Source organism: Perca flavescens, unplaced genomic scaffold, assembly GCF_004354835.1.
Source record: "Perca flavescens isolate YP-PL-M2 unplaced genomic scaffold, PFLA_1.0 EPR50_1.1_unplaced_scaf_27, whole genome shotgun sequence".
Classification (NCBI taxonomy): domain Eukaryota; kingdom Metazoa; phylum Chordata; class Actinopteri; order Perciformes; family Percidae; genus Perca; species Perca flavescens.
Window position 1 is genome coordinate 4,087 of NW_021166677.1, and position 16,738 is coordinate 20,824.

At 47.4% G+C, this 16,738-nt stretch overlaps 1 protein-coding gene across 1 annotated transcript in view; it reads left to right on the forward strand.

The window, feature by feature from the left end:
- Positions 1-283: 283 nt before the first annotated feature.
- gon4lb (gon-4 like b) overlaps positions 284-16,738 on the forward strand; it is a gene marked incomplete at its 5' end in the record, with an annotated part of 41,990 nt that continues 25,535 nt past the window's right edge. Inside the window, 11 exons of the mRNA XM_028572639.1 lie at positions 284-295; positions 2,040-2,289; positions 2,942-3,043; positions 3,858-3,898; positions 5,422-5,501; positions 6,186-6,465; positions 7,293-7,379; positions 8,141-8,333; positions 13,414-13,564; positions 14,630-14,780; positions 15,310-15,426. Coding sequence (XP_028428440.1) covers positions 284-295; positions 2,040-2,289; positions 2,942-3,043; positions 3,858-3,898; positions 5,422-5,501; positions 6,186-6,465; positions 7,293-7,379; positions 8,141-8,333; positions 13,414-13,564; positions 14,630-14,780; positions 15,310-15,426 — 1,464 coding nt within the window. The remainder of the gene's footprint in view (positions 296-2,039; positions 2,290-2,941; positions 3,044-3,857; positions 3,899-5,421; positions 5,502-6,185; positions 6,466-7,292; positions 7,380-8,140; positions 8,334-13,413; positions 13,565-14,629; positions 14,781-15,309; positions 15,427-16,738) is intronic.

Consider the following 16,738-nt stretch of genomic DNA (forward strand, 5'->3'; position numbering starts at 1 on the left):
ACATATAACCAGGTAACCCTTCACTAGTCTACACATATAACCAGGTAACCCTTCACTAGTCTACTACACATATAACCAGGTAACCCTTCACTAGTCTACACATATAACCAGGTAACCCTTTCACTAGTCTACACATATAACCAGGTAACCCTTCACTAGTCTACACATATAACATATAACCAGGTAACCCTTCACTAGTCTGTCACACATATAACCAGGTAACCCTTTCACTAGTCTACAGGTAACCCTTCACATATAACCAGGTAACCCTTCACTAGTCTACACATATAACCAGGTAACCCTTCACTAGTCTACACATACTAACCAGGTAACCAGGTAACCTTCACTAGTCTACACATATAACCAGGTAACCCTTCACTAGTCTACACATATAACCAGGTAACCCTTCACTAGTCTACACATATAACCAGGTAACCCTTCACTAGTCTACACATATAACCAGGTAACCCTTCACTAGTCTCTACACATATAACCAGGTAACCCTTCACTAGTCTACACATATAACCAGGTAAACTAGTCCTTCACTAGTCTAAGTCTACACATATAACCAGGTAACCCTTCACTAGTCTGTCTACACATATAACCAGGTAACTTCACTTCACTAACCAGGTAACCCTTCACTAGTCTACACATATAACCAGGTAACCCTTCACTAGTCTACACATATAACCAGGTAACCCTTCACTAGTCTACACATATAACCAGGTAAACCCTTCACTAACCAGGTAACCTTCTAGTCTACACATATAACCAGGTAACCTTCACTAGTCTGTCTACACATAACCAGGTAACCCTTCACTAGTCTGTCTACACATATAACCAGGTAACCTTTCACTAACACACATAACCAGGTAACCTTTCTAGTCTACACATATAACCAGGTAACCCTTCACTAGTCCATATAACCAGGTAACCCTTCACTAGTACACTAACCAGGTAACCTTTCACAGTCTATAACCAGGTAACCCTTCACTAGTCTACACATATAACCAGGTCTTCACATACACATATAACCAGGTAACCTTTCACTAGTCTGTCTACACATATAACCAGGTAACCCTTCACTAGTCTACACATATAACCAGGTAACCCTTCACTAGTCTACACATATAACCAGGTAACCCTTCACTAGTCTACACATATAACCAGGTAACCCTTCACTAGTCTACACATATAACCAGGTAACCCTTCACTAGTCTACACATATAACCAGGTAACCCTTCACTAGTCTGTCTACACATATAACCAGGTAACCCTTCACTAGTACACATATAACCAGGTAACCTTTCACTAGTCTCTAACCAGGTAACCCTTCACATATAACCAGGTAACCCTTCACTAGTCTACACATATAACCAGGTAACCCTTCACTAGTCTACACATATAACCAGGTAACCCTTCACTAGTCTACACATATAACCAGGTAACCCTTCACTAGTCTGTCTACCAGATAACTGAATATTATATTGAAGAACAAAAATTAGATGTTTAAAACAACCCCCTGCCATATAACCAGGTAACCCTTCACTAGTCTCTCTCTATATATCCCTGTCTCTCTCCTGTCTCTCTAACCAGGTCTTCTCTCTCTCTCTCTGTCTATCTATCTATCTATCTATCTATCTATCTAAAATCTCTGTCTCTCTCTCTCTCTCTCTCTCTGTCTCTCTGTCTCTCTCTCTCTCTCTCTCTCTCTCTCTCTCTATCTATCTCTCTCTCTCTCTCTCTCTCTCTCTCTCTCTCTCTCTCTCTCTCTCTCTCTCTGTCTCTCTCTCTCTCTCTCTCTCTCTGTCTCTCTCCCTGTCTGTCTCTCTCTCTCTCTCTGTCTCTCTCTGTCTCTCTCCCTGTCTCTCTCCCTGTCTGTCTCTCTCTCTCTCTGTCTCTCTCCCTGTCTCTCTCCCTGTCTGTCTCTCTCTCTCTCTGTCTCTCTCCCTGTCTCTCTCTCCCTGTCTCTCTCCCTGTCTGTCTCTCTCTCTCTCTGTCTCTCTCCCTGTCTCTCTCCCTGTCTGTCTCTCTCTCAGTCTCTGGACAGAAAAGCTGACACTGCTGCTGATGATGATGGTGGTGGTGATGGTGATGAAGGCTCCAGCTGTTTGGCGTTCCGTACGCGCTCCAAGCGCCCCCTGGTGGACGTTCCTCTGGGCCAGCTGGAGGCGGAGCTTCTGGCCCCTGACATCACGGCCGACATGTACGAGCAGCGCGCCGCCCAGAGGAAGCAGGACCGTCACTGGACCAAGTGGCTGCAGAGCCTCATGGCCCCCGACACCGACGGTCAGGCTAATATTTTGCAGAAAAAAAGTCTAATATTTTGGGAAAAAGTTGCAAAAAAGCCTGTCTAATTCTGCTAGAACTGTGTGTAAGAGTGTCCGTGGTTCAGATCTCACCCAGCTGACTGAGACTGGTCCAGATCTCACCCAGCTGACTGAGACTGGTTCAGATCTCACCCAGCTGACTGAGGGTGGTCCAGATCTCACCCAGCTGACTGAGACTGGTTCAGATCTCACCCAGCTGACTGAGGGTGGTCCAGATCTCACCCAGCTGACTGAGGGTGGTCCAGATCTCACCCAGCTGACTGAGACTGGTTCAGATCTCACCCAGCTGACTGAGACTGGTTCAGATCTCACCCAGCTGACTGAGGCTGGTTCAGATCTCGCCCAGCTGACTGAGGCTGGTCCAGATCTCGCCCAGCTGACTGAGGCTGGTCCAGATCTCACCCAGCTGACTGAGGCTGGTTCAGATCTCACCCAGCTGACTGAGGCTGGTCCAGATCTCACCAGCTGACTGAGGGTGGTCCAGATCTCACCCAGCTGACTGAGGTTGGTCCAGATCTCACCCAGCTGACTGAGGCTGGTCCAGATCTCGCCCAGCTGACTGAGGCTGGTCCAGATCTCGCCCAGCTGACTGAGGGTGTTTGTTTTCTCAGAGGAAGCCGACGATGAAGACGACCCCGAGTACAACTTCCTGGAGGACGTGGACGAGCCGGACCTGGAGGACTACCGGACAGACCGCGGCGTCCAGATCACCAGTACGTGTTAGGGTCAGGGGGGTCAGGGTTAGGGAGGACCTGACCTGTGTTAGGGGGGTTAGGGAGGACCTCTGACCTGTGTTAGGGGGGTTAGGTAGGACCTCTGACCTGTGTTAGGGGGGTCAGGGTTAGGAGGGTCAGGGGGGTTAGGGAGGACCTCTGACCTGTGTTAGGGGGTCGGGGTTAGGAGGGTCAGGGGGTTTAGGGAGGACCTCTGACCTGTGTTAGGGGGGTTAGGGAGGACTTGACCTGTGTTAGGGGGGTTAGGGAGGACCTCTGACCTGTGTTAGGGGGTCAGGGTTAGGAGGGTCAGGGGGCTTAGGGAGGACCTCTGACCTGTGTTGGGGGTTAGGGAGGACCTCTGACCTGTGTTAGGGGGGTCAGGGTTAGGAGGGTCAGGGGGGTTAGGGAGGACCTCTGACCTGTGTTAGGGGGGTTAGGGAGGACCTCTGACCTGTGTTAGGGGGGTTATGGGGGTTAGGGAGGACCTCTGACCTGTGTTAGGGGTTAGGGGGTTAGGGAGGACCTCTGACCTGTGTTAGGGGGGTCAGGGTTAGGGGGTTAGGGAGGACCTCTGACCTGTGTTAGGGGGGTCAGGGTTAGGGGGGTTAGGGAGGACCTCTGACCTGTGTTAGGGGGGTCAGGGTTAGGGGGGTCAGGGAGGACCTCTGACCTGTGTTAGGGTGGTTAGGGAGGACCTCTGACCTGTGTTAGGGGGGTTAGGGAGGACCTCTGACCTGTGTTAGGGGGGTCAGGGTTAGGGGGGTCAGGTTTGGGTTTTCTTCTCGTGATAACTTGTGTTGTTGGTCTTCAGAGAAGGAAGTGAACGAGCTGCTGGAGGAGCTCTTTGATACAGTGAGTTCAGTTCAGTTCTACCAATGAGTTTTCTGTGTGTGTGTGTTTAGTTAATAGTGTGTGTGTAGGTGTGTGTGTGTGTGTGTTTAGTTAATAGTGTCGTGTAGCTCTGTGTGTGTGTGTGTGTGTGTGTTTAGTTAATAGTGTCGTGTAGCTCTGTGTGTGTGTGTGTGTGTGTGTGTGTGTGTTTAGTTAATAGTGTGGTCTAGCTGTGTGTGTGTGTGTGTGTTTAGTTAATAGTGTGGTGTAGCTCTGTGTGTGTATGTGTTTAGTTAATAGTGTGGTGTAGCTGTGTGTGTGTATGTGTGTGTGTTTAGTTAATAGTGTGGTGAAGCTGTGTGTGTGTGTGTGTGTGTGTGTGTTTAGTTAAGTGTGGTGTAGCTGTGTGTGTGTGTATGTGTGTGTGTGTTTAGTTAATAGTCTGGTGTAGCTGTTTGTGTGTGTGTGTTTAGTTAATAGTGTGGTGTAGCTGTGTGTGTGTGTGTTTAGTTAATAGTGTGGTGTAGCTCTGTGTGTGTGTATGTGTTTAGTTAATAGTGTGGTGTAGCTGTGTGTGTGTATGTGTGTGTGTTTAGTTAATAGTGTGGTGAAGCTGTGTGTGTGTGTATGTGTGTGTGTTTAGTTAAGTGTGGTGTAGCTGTGTGTGTGTGTATGTGTGTGTGTGTTTAGTTAATAGTCTGGTGTAGCTGTTTGTGTGTGTGTGTTTAGTTAATAGTGTGGTGTAGCTGTGTGTGTGTTTAGTTAATAGTGTGGTGTAGCTGTGTGTGTGTGTGTGTTTAGTTAATAGTGTGGTGTAGCTGTGTGTGTGTGTGTGTGTGTTTAGTTAATAGTGTGGTGTAGCTGTGTGTGTGTATGTGTGTGTGTTTAGTTAATAGTGTAGTGTAGCTCTGTGTGTGTGTTTAGTTAATAGTGTGGTGTAGCTGTGTGTGTGTGTGTTTAGTTAATAGTGTGGTGTAGCTGTGTGTGTATGTGTGTGTGTGTTTTTAGTTAATAGTGTGGTGTAGCTGTGTGTGTGTGTTTAGTTAATAGTGTGGTGTAGCTGTGTGTGTGTGTGTGTGTGTGTGTTTAGTTAATAGTGTGGTGTAGCTGTGTGTGTGTGTGTGTGTGTGTGTTTAGTTAATAGTGTGGTGTAGCTGTGTGTGTATGTGTGTGTGTGTTTAGTTAATAGTGTGGTGTAGCTGTGTGTGTGTGTGTTTAGTTAATAGTGTGGTGTAGCTGTGTGTGTGTGTGTGTGTGTGTGTGTTTTAGTTAATAGTGTGGTGTAGCTGTGTGTGTGTGTGTGTATTTAGTTAATAGTGTGGTGTAGCTGTGTGTGTGTGTGTGTGTGTGTTTAGTTAATAGTGTGGTGTAGCTGTGTGTGTGTGTGTGTGTTTAGTTAATAGTGTGGTGTAGCTGTGTGTGTGTGTGTGTTTAGTTAATAGTGTGGTGTAGCTGTGTGTGTGTGTGTGTGTGTGTGTGTGTGTGTGTGTGTTTTAGTTAATAGTGTGGGCTACCTGTGATGCTGACCTCTGTTCTGTGTGCAGCTCCAGGAGGAAGAGGAGGAACACGAGGAAGAGGAGCCCTCTCAGACTGGACCCAAGTTCAACGTCCCCCAGGCTTTACGGTAACACTCAGCACAGTCTGTTACACACACACACACACACACACACACACACACAGAGACACACACACAGAGACACAGTCACACAGAGACAGACAGACACACACAGAGACAGACACACAGACACACACACAGAGACAGACACACAGAGACACACAGAGAAAGACACACACACAGAGACAGACAGACACACAGAGACAGACACACACACATAGAGACAGACACACAGAGACAGACACACACAGAGACAGACACACACACATAGAGACAGACACACACACATAGAGACAGACACACAGAGACAGACACACACACAGAGACAGACAGACACACAGAGACAGACACACACACATAGAGACAGACACACACACAGAGACACACACACCGAGACAGACAGACACACAGAGACACAGAGACACACAGAGACAGACACACACACACTCAGACACTCTACGAGTGTTGTCCTCCTTTCGGGACGGTCCAGCAGAGAAGTGCTGTAACTGCTTGGGTAAGGAGGAAGAGAACATGGCCGCCGCAGCTTCTTCTTCTTCACTCACAAGTCCTGACGGAGAACCAGCTGAAGGCTGACATCCTGTCCCAGCTGATGCTGGCCCACCCCAGGCTTGGTGCATTTCCTGTGAATCATCTGTGTGTGTGTGTCTCTGTGTGTGTATTTGCTGTGTGTAGTTTTGATGCTCCGTTAGCCAGCATGCTAACGGAGCGCCGGCGGACGGTGAGGAAACAGTACGAAGCTGCTCAGCAGAGGAGAGCCCTCCAGGACACCACCAACCATCACCGTGACAACACCACCAACCATCACCGTGACAACAAGGAAGCAGCCGGCCCGGCGCCCGACCCCGTCCCCTCCGTGTTGGTGCTGCCGGTCCCGGTGGAGCCCCCCCCTCCACCTAAACTCCCCAGAAGCTGCAGCTGCAGCAGCAGATACAACAGGTACAGCTTCTACACTGTAGCCATTAGCCTCATTAGCTTCTACACTGTAGCCATTAGCCTCATTAGCTTCTACACTTTAGCCATTAGCTTCACTAGCTTCTACACTTTAGCCATTAGCCTCATTAGCTTCTACACTTTAGCCATTAGCTTCACTAGCTTCTACACTGTAGCCATTTGTCTCTGTGTCTCTCTCAGCATGTTGAAATGTCTGTGTCTCTCTCAGCATGATGAAATGTCTGTGTCTCTCTCAGCATGATGAAATGTATGTCTCTCTCAGCATGATGAAATGTCTCTGTGTCTCTCTCAGCATGATGAAATGTCTCTGTGTCTCTCTCAGCATGATGAAATGTCTGTCTCTCTCAGCATGATGAAATGTCTGTGTCTCTCTCAGTATGATGAAATGTCTCTGTGTCTCTCTCAGCATGATGAAATGTCTGTCTCTCTCAGCATGATGAAATGTCTGTGTCTCTCTCAGCATGATGAAATGTATGTGTCTCAGCATGATGAAATGTCTGTGTCTCTCTCAGCATGATGAAATGTCTCTGTCTCTCTCAGCATGATGAAATGTCTGTGTCTCTCTCAGTATGATGAAATGTCTCTCTGTCTCTCTCAGCATGATGAAATGTGTCTGTGTCTCTCTCAGCATGATGAAATGTCTCTGTCTCTCTCAGCATGATGAAATGTCTCTGTGTCTCTCTCAGCATGATGAAATGTCTCTGTCTCTCTCAGCATGATGAAATTTCTCTGTGTCTCTCTCAGCATGATGAAATGTCTGTCTCTCTCAGTATGATGACATGTCTGTGTCTCTCTCAGCATGATGAAATGTGTCTGTGTCTCTCTCAGCATGTGCAGCTGCTGACTCAGGTTCACCTGCTGAGTCGCCGTGTGGACGCCCTGAACCACGAAGCCTGCATCAGCAAAAACTACCTGGTCAGTCTGAATCCCTAACCTGTGTGTGGTCCCTGTAGACCAGCAACCCTAACCTGTGTGTGGTCCCTGTAGACCAGCAACCCTAACCTGTGTGTGGTCCCTGTAGACCAGAAACCCTAACCTGTGTGTGGTCCCTGTAGACCAGAAACCCTAACCTGTGTGTGGTCCCTGTAGACCAGCAACCCTAACCTGTGTGTGGTCCCTGTAGACCAGCAACCCTAACCTGTGTGTGGTCCCTGTAGACCAGCAACCCTAACCTGTGTGTGTTCCCTGTAGACCAGCAACCCTAACCCTTGTTGTCCCTGTAGACCAGCAACCCTAACCCTTGTTGTCTGTGTAGACCAGCACCCCTAACCTTTGTTGTCTGTGTAGACCGGAACCCCTAACCCTTGTTGTCTGTGTAGACCAGCACCCCTAACCTTTGTTGTCTGTGTAGACCAGCACCCCTAACCCTTGTTGTCTGTGTAGACCAGCACCCCTAACCCTTGTTGTCTGTGTAGACCAGCACCCCTAACCCTTGTTGTCTGTGTAGACCAGCACCCCTAACCCTTGTTGTCTGTGTAGACCAACATCCCTAACCTTTGTTGTCTGTGTAGACCAGCACCCCTAACCCTTGTTGTCTGTGTAGACCAGCACCCCTAACCCTTGTAGTCTGTGTAGACCAGCATCCCTAACCTTTGTTGTCTGTGTAGACCAGCACCCCTAACCCTTGTTGTCTGTGTAGACCAGGACCCCTAACCCTTGTTGTCTGTGTTCTGCAGGAGGAGCTGCAGCAGTTCTCCAGCCGGCGGGAGCAGGTTTTGCTGCCCAGCAGCTTCAGTGTGTGTAACCTGCGGGGGGCGCTGGATCTCCTGCAGGAGGTGGAGCAGAGGGCGGAGCCTCCTGTTACTCCACTTCCTGTCCCTGCTGCAGCCTCCAGACGCTTGCTCCCCAGCATGACTCTTGCCACCAACAGTAAGGATCAACGCTCTGGTTTTTCTGTGTTTTGCTTGGTCCAGCAGCTGTTCTGGTACTGGTTCTCAGGGTTCCTGCTGGGGTTTAAAAGTGTTATTATAAGGATTAGAGCAGGGATTTTCCTTTTTTGGGGGGGACACATCAAGCTGAGGATCCTCCCCAGGGTTAGTGACAGACACTGTGTATAAAAACATTTCTCAGTAACTAAGATGTTGAAGAAGATGCTGACAAAGATGCTGAAGAAGATGCTGAGGGGAAATGTATTGAAGTAAAGTGAAAGTTTCCAGAAGTAGAACAAACGAACCCAAGAACAGATAGAATTTATTTAATGTTATTAGAACACAAACTATGATTTCATCCTGGTAACGTTAGTAAAACATCTCCTCTGATGTTCCATCACATGAACAGAAAGGATCCTGGGGGTACCCTGGGTTCTACCTGTGGTTCTAGTTGAGGTTCTAGCTGTGGTTCTAGTTGTGGTTCTAGTTGAGGTTCTAGTTGAGATTCTAGCTGTGGTTCTAGTTGATGTTCTAGCTGTGGTTCTAGCTGTGGTTCTAGTTGAGATTCTAGCTGTGGTTCTAGTTGAAATTCTAGCTGTGGTTCTAGTTGAGTTTCTAGCTGTGGTTCTAGTTGAGATTCTAGCTGTGATTCTAGTTGAGGTTATAGTTAGATTCTAACTGTGGTTCTAGTTGAGGTTCTAGTTGAGATTCTAGCTGTGGTTCTAGATGAGGTTCTAGCTGAGTTTCTAGCTGTTGTTCTAGTTGAGGTTCTAACTGTGGTTCTAGTTGTTCTAACTGTGGTTCTAGTTGAGGTTCTAGTTGAGATTATAGTTGTGGTTCTTGTTGAGTTTCTAGCTTTGGTTCTATTTGAGGTTCTAACTGTGGTTCTAGTTGTGGCGCCAGTTGAGGTTCTAGCTATGGTTCTAACTGTGGTTCTAGTTGTGGTGCCAGTTGAGGTTCTAGCTATGGTTCTAACTGTGGTTGTAGATGGGCTAATTTTCTACTGTAGTCCTAGTATGCATGTCTTTATGGTGGGTAGAAACCGGAGCACCCGGAGGAAACCCACGCAAGCACGGGGAGAACATGCAAACTCCACACAGAAAGGCCTGGAATGACCTGGATTAGAACCCAAAACCTTGTTGCTGTGAGGCAGAAGAGCTAACCACTGAGCCACCGTGCTTCTAGCTTTGGTTCTAGCTGAGGTTCTAGTTGAGGTTCTAGTTGAGGTTGTAGCTGTGGTTCTAGTTGAGATTCTAGCTGTGGTTCTAGTTGAGGTTCTATCTTTGGTTCTAGTTGAGGTTCTAGCTGAGGTTCTAGTTGAGAGTCTAGCTGAGGTTCTAGTTGAGGTTCTAGCTGTGGTTCTAGCTGTGGTTCTAGTTGAGGTTCTAGTTGAGGTTCTAGCTGTGGTTCTAGCTGTGGTTCTAGCTGAGGTTCTAGTTGAGGTTCTAGCTGTGGTTCTAGTTGAGATTCTACAGTGGGGGAAATAAGTATTTGACCCCTTGCTGATTTTGCAGGTTTGCCCACTTACAAAGAATGCAAAAATCTACAATTTTAATCATATGTACATTCTAACAGTGAAAGACAGAATCCCAAAGAAAATTCCAGAAAATCACATCATATGAATTTATTAAAATTGATAACCATCTGATGAGGAAAAACAAGTATTTGACCCCCTGGACAAACAGCAAGTATTCTGGCTCCTACAAGCCAGTTAGTCTTTCTTTAAGACACAGCCCCAATCCGAACCAATTATCTACATCAAATACACCTGCCTCACCTCGTTACCTGTATAAAAGACACCTGTCAACACCCAAACAACCAGCATCCAACATCACCACCATGGGCAAGACCAAAGAGCTTTCTACGGACATCAGGGACAAGATTGTTGATCTGCACAAGGCTGGGATGGGCTACAAGAGAATCAGAAAGCAACTTGGAGAGAAAAGATCAACTGTCGGTGCAGTTATCAGGAAATGGAAGACGCACCACACCACGCCAACCTCCCTCGGTCTGGGCCTCCACACAAGATCTTGCCTCGTGGGGTGTCCCTGATCATGCGAACGGTGAGGAATCATCCCAAAACCACAAGGGGGGAACTGATGAATCAACTGAAGGCAGCTGGGACCACAGTTACAAAAAAAACGGTTGGTAACACACTACGCCGTCATGGATTGAAATCCTGCAGCGCACGCAAGGTCCCCCTGCTCAAGAAGAAACATGTACAGGCCCGCATGAAGTTCGCCATTCACCACCTGGACGACTCCGAAGAGGCCTGGAAGAAGGTGATGTGGTCAGATTAGGGCTGGGCGATATGGACCAAAAGTCATATCCCGATATATTTTGGCTGAATATCGATATACGATATATATCCCGATATTTTTTTCCGCAAAGTGAGAGCAAATGTTCAGTCAAAGCCAAAATCAAATATGACATGTCACAAGTAGTTTCATAGAGACAGTTGCAAAATCAAATAAATAATAAACCGGTTTCTTCACCTGGTTCATGATTAAATGCTCAGCTGTTCAAATAACAATAAAATGTAAACCTAAATACTGTATAACAGGAGTACCTTTTTTGAAATCAAAGCTCCATATTTGTGATTCGTTCCAAAGGTCAATTAAGCTTTTGATATTAATATAATCTACTTTGTTCAAAATGTAATGCCTCATGCCTGTAAGCCTAGGTTTATAGTCCCATTCTTCCACTTGATACTGCTTCCACTTAAGTAAACTAAAAGATGAACTATCGACTACAAAACAAAGAAACTAATTAATGTGTTAATACAAAGAATATTTATTATGATCGGTTCACAGATCTGAGTCAAACGGAAACTTCACCCTTCTGAACTAAGAGTTTCTGCTTCAAGGTGAAGTTTAAAACAGACTGAAATGTCCAGGCTCATTCCTCCACTATTTATTTCTGTATGTATTTATGCGTTACATGTCATTTTAACGGGCACTGAGCTCCAGATCCTGCAGCCGCAGCGGTCTCTGCTGCCCGCTGTAGCTTCTCTCCGTCCGCCTGCCGCCCGGCAAACTTAGTGGAACTTTCCGCCCGATATCGACGTACAGGTCGTCCTGGACTACGTGTAAGATCCTACCGATCACCACTCTGTCTTTGGCTGGTCCGATCTGGATCAGCGGGGACCCGGCGCAGCAGCGAGGCAAAGCTGTGTTTTCGGGGAAGAGACGCTGCGGCCCGGCCACGGAGCTCTCCGCCTCCCGCTGCCGCCGGAGCTCAGATTGCTGGTCAAGGCGGCATACATAATCATAAAACACATTGTCACCTGTTAAATGTTATTCATTGCTGTTTGTTCTTTTCATTTCCTCTATCGAACATAATTAAGCAGTACAAAAGTCCGGCATCTTTAGCGTTGATCTGAATGCTTCGCACCCTGTTCCAAGATGGCGGCGGTTTTGACGTATGTTTAGAACCTCAAGGCGACATCTGTGTATATATCTATGGGAGCAAGGATCACATTTGAACTATATCGATATATGCGATATGGTCTAATTCCATATCTCATTTAAAAATATATCGATATATTTTTAATATCGATATATCGCCCAGCCCTAGGTCAGATGAGACCAAAATAGAACCTTTTGGCCTCAACTCAACTCGTCGTGTTTGGAGGGCAAAGAACACCGAGTACAACCCAAAGAACACCATCCCCACCGTCAAGCATGGTGGTGGCAACATCATGCTTTGGGGGTGCTTTTCAGCCAAGGGGACGGGACAACTCCATCGTATTGAGGGGAGGATGGACGGGGCCATGTATCGTGGAATTCTGGACCGACATCTCCTTCCCTCAGTGAGAGAGCTGAAGATGGGTCGAGGATGGGTGTTTCAGCACGACAACGACCCTAAGCACACCGCCAAAGCAACAAAAGAGTGGCTGAAGAAGAAGCACATCAAGGTTCTGGGTGGCCTAGCCAGTCTCCAGACCTGAATCCGATTGAAAATCTTTGGAGGGAGCTTAAAATTCGAGTTGCAAGGCGACAACCTCGGAACCTGAATGATTTGGAGGCTGTCTGCAGGGAGGTGGGCCAACATCCCTGCCGAAATGTGCACAAACCTTGTCACCAACTATAAAAACCGTTTGACATCTGTGCTGGCCAATAATGGCTTTTCTACAAAATATTAACATGCTGTTTGTCCAGGGGTCAAATACTTGTTTTTCCTCATCAGATGGTTATCAATTTTAATAAATTCATATGATGTGATTTTCTGGAATTTTCTTTGGGATTCTGTCTTTCACTGTTAGAATGTACATATGATTAAAATTTTTGCATTCTTTGTAAGTGGGCAAACCTGCAAAATCAGCAAGGGGTCAAATACTTATTTCCCCCACTGTAGCTGTGGTTCTAGTTGAGGTTCTAGCTGAGGTTCTAGTTGAGGTTCTATCTGTGGTTCTAGTTGAGGTTCTATCTGTGTTCTAGTTGATGTTCTAGCTGTGGTTCTAGTTGAGATTCTAGCTGTGGTTCTAGTAGAGGTTCTAGCTGTGGTTCGAGTTGAGATTCCAGCTGTGGTTCTAGTTGAGTTTCTAGCTGTGGTTCTAACTGTGGTTCTAGTTGAGTTTCTAGCTGTGGTTCTAGTTGAAGTTCTAGTTGAGATTATAGCTGTGGTTCTTGTTGAGTTTCTAGCTGTGGTTCTAGTTGAAGTTCTAGTTGAGATTATAGCTGTGGTTCTTGTTGAGTTTCTAGCTGTGGTTCTAGTTGAAGTTCTAGTTGATATTATAGCTGTGGTTCTTGTTGAGTTTCTAGCTGTGGTTCTAGTCGAGGTTCTAACTGGGCTAATTTTCAACTGTAGTCCTAGTATGCATGTCTTTATGGTGGGTAAAAACCGGAACACCCGGAGGAAACCCACGCAAGCACGGGGAGAACATGCAAACTCCACACAGAAAGGCCTGGATTAGAACCCAGAACCTTCTTGCTGTGAGGCAGAAGTGCTAACCACTGAGCCACCGTGCTTCTAGCTATGGTTCTAGCTGTGGTTCTAGTTGTGGTTTTAGCTGTGGTTCTAGTTGAGGTTCTAACTGAGGTTCTAGTTGAGGTTGTAGCTGTGTTTGTGTGTATTTTTAGGCCATGCCTTCCCTCTGCTGCCGGCTGACGAGGCCTGGCTGTTCGCCACGCGTCCCGTCTTCCTGTACCCAGAACTACTTCCTGTCTGCACCCTGGACCCCCCCGCACACAGCCAGCGGCCCCGCAGCATGTACACCGCCGGGGAGGACGGGTACTACACACAGTACACACACAGTGTACACACAATACACACAATACACACACAGTACACACACAGTACACATTCAGTATACACACAGGATACACACAATACACACAGTACACACACAGTATACACACAATACACACAGTACACACACAGTATACACACAGCCAGCGGCCCTGCAGCATGTACACCGCCGGAGAGAACGGGTACTACAAACAGTACACACACAGTATACACACAATACACACAGTACACACATTACACACACAGTACTACACACAGTACACAAACGGTTCTGCACGGTTCTTGTTTTCATGATCCGTACCACCCCTACATTATACACACAGTATATACACTTTCCCATGATCCTCCTGTGCAGGCTGACAGTAGTATTATTTCCCATGATGCTCTTGTGCAGGCTGACAGTAGTATTATTTCCCATGATGCTCCTGTGCAGGCTGACTAATATTTCCCATGATGCCCCTGTGCAGGCTGACTAATATTTCCCATGATGCCCCTGTGCAGGCTGACAATAGTATTATTTCCCATGATGCTCCTGTTCAGGCTGACAGTAGTAATATTTCCCATGATGCCCCTGTGCAGGCTGACAATAGTAATATTTCCCATGATGCCCCTGTGCAGGCTGACAGTAGTAATATTTCCCATGATGCCTCTGTGCAGGCTGACAGTAGTAATATTTCCCATGATGCCTCTGTGCAGGCTGACAGTAGTAATATTTCCCATGATGCCCCTGTGCAGGCTGACAGTAGTAATATTTCCCATGATGCCCCTGTGCAGGCTGACAGTAGTAATATTTCCCATGATGCTCCTGTGCAGGCTGACAGTAGTAATATTTCCCATGATGCCTCTGTGCAGGCTGACAGTAGTAATATTTCCCATGATGCCCCTGTGCAGGCTGACAGTAGTAATATTTCCCATGATGCCTCTGTGCAGGCTGACAGTAGTAATATTTCCCATGATGCCTCTGTGCAGGCTGACAGTAGTAATATTTCCCATGATGCCTCTGTGCAGGCTGACAGTAGTAATATTTCCCATGATGCCTCTGTGCAGGCTGATCGTGCTGGCTCTGAAGCACTTTGCGGAGACCCTGCAGCCTGACCAGCTGATCAGCTGCTACCTCGTCTGTAAATCTCGCTGGAACTTCAGGAAGCACGTGAGGGACATGAGTGGGCCGAGAGCCCCGAGCAGCAGCGTCATCAAGGTGACATCACTATGACATCATCACACACACATTATTTACGCCAGAGCAGGGGGAATGAGAGGGGGAATGAGAGGAGCAGGGGAATGAGAGGGGGAATGAGAGGAGCAGGGGGAATGAGAGGGGGGAATGAGAGGAGCAGGGGGAATGAGAGGGGGAATGAGAGGAGCAGGGGGAATGAGAGGAGCAGGGGGGAATGAGAGGAGCAGGGGGAATGAGAAGGGGGAATGAGAGGGGGGAATGAGAGGAGCAGGGGGAATGAGAGGAGCAGGGGGAATGAGAGGAGCAGGGGGAATGAGAGGGGGGAATGAGAGGAGCAGGGGGAATGAGAGGAGCAGGGGAATGAGAGGAGCAGGGGAATGAGAGGGGGGAATGAGAGGAGCAGGGGGAATGAGAGGGGGGAATGAGAGGAGCAGGGGGAATGAGAGGAGCAGGGGGAATGAGAGGGGGGAATGAGAGGAGCAGGGGGAATGAGAGGAGCAGGGGGAATGAGAGAGTGGTTCCGTGTTAAATCTCGTTCTGGTGTTTTCAGATGTTTGTGACGCAGCGAGTCGTCCCACCGTTGCCGCTCGCCTGCAGCCGAGTTGATCCTGGAGAGCAGCGCCCCCCGGTGGACAGAAACACCCCCAACACGCCAAACTGGCTCAAGGTCTGACCCACAGACCTCCAGACCTCCAGACCCACAGACCCCCAGACCCCCAGACCCCCTGACCCCCAGACCTCCTGACCCCCAGACCCCCAGACCTCCTGACCCCCAGACCTCCTGACCTCCTGACCCCCAGACCTCCAGACCTCCTGACCCCCAGACTTCCAGACCCACAGACCTCCTGACCCCCAGACTTCCAGACCCACAGACCTCCTGACCCCTAGACCCACAGACCTCCTGACCCTAGACCCACAGACCTCCTGACCCACTGACCCACAGCCCTCCTGACCCACTGACCCCCTGACCTCCTGACCTCCAGACCTCCTGACCTCCATACCTCCTGACCCCCAGACCCACTGACCCCCAGACCTCCTGACCCCCAGACCTCCTGACCCCCAGACCTCCTGACCCCCAGACCTCCTGACCGCCAGCCCCACAGACCTCCTGACCCACATACATAATATACTATAATATAATATACCATAGTCCTGATTATTTACATAGTCTGGTGGAGATATGCTGGCTCTATACACGCTAAAAGTCCTGATTATTTACATAGTCTGGTGGAGATATGCTGGCTCTATACACGCTAAAAGTCCTGATTATTTACATGGAGTCTGGTGGAGATATGCTGGCTCTATACACGCTAAAAGTCCTGATTATTTACATGGAGTCTGGTGGAGATATGCTGGCTCTATACACGCTAAAAGTCCTGATTATTTACATGGAGTCTGGTGGAAATATGCTGGCTCTATACACGCTAAAAGTCCTGATTATTTACATGGAGTCTGGTGGAGATATGCTGGCTCTATACACGCTAAAAGTCCTGATTATTTACATGGAGTCTGGTGGAGATATGCTGCCTCTGTACACGCTAAAAGTCCTGATTATTTACATGGAGTCTGGTGGGTTTGGTGATGGGGATTTTGGGACTGTCTCTCTGTAGGGAAACTAGAGTGAAGTAGGGCTGTGCAATTAATCAAAATTTAATCATGATTATGATTTTGGCTCCCAATGATAACAAAAACAGAATAATCGAGAAAAACGATTATTTAGCTCATTACGTTTTGCAAGTTAACTCTTATTTTCTCTTTAGTTCTGAATGAAAAAATAAAGTTTAAATAGGAAAAGTATTAAGGCAAAGGTCACAGTTGTATGTGTTTTTTTTTGTGTATTTAACTTTTTCCAGTTTTTTAAGTTCAGTAATTGCAACATCTTTCCAGAAGTCAACAAGTAATCGTGTTAAATTATCGTGATTTCAGTATTGACTGAAATAATCGTGATTATATTTTTTTCCATAATTGAGCAGCCCTAT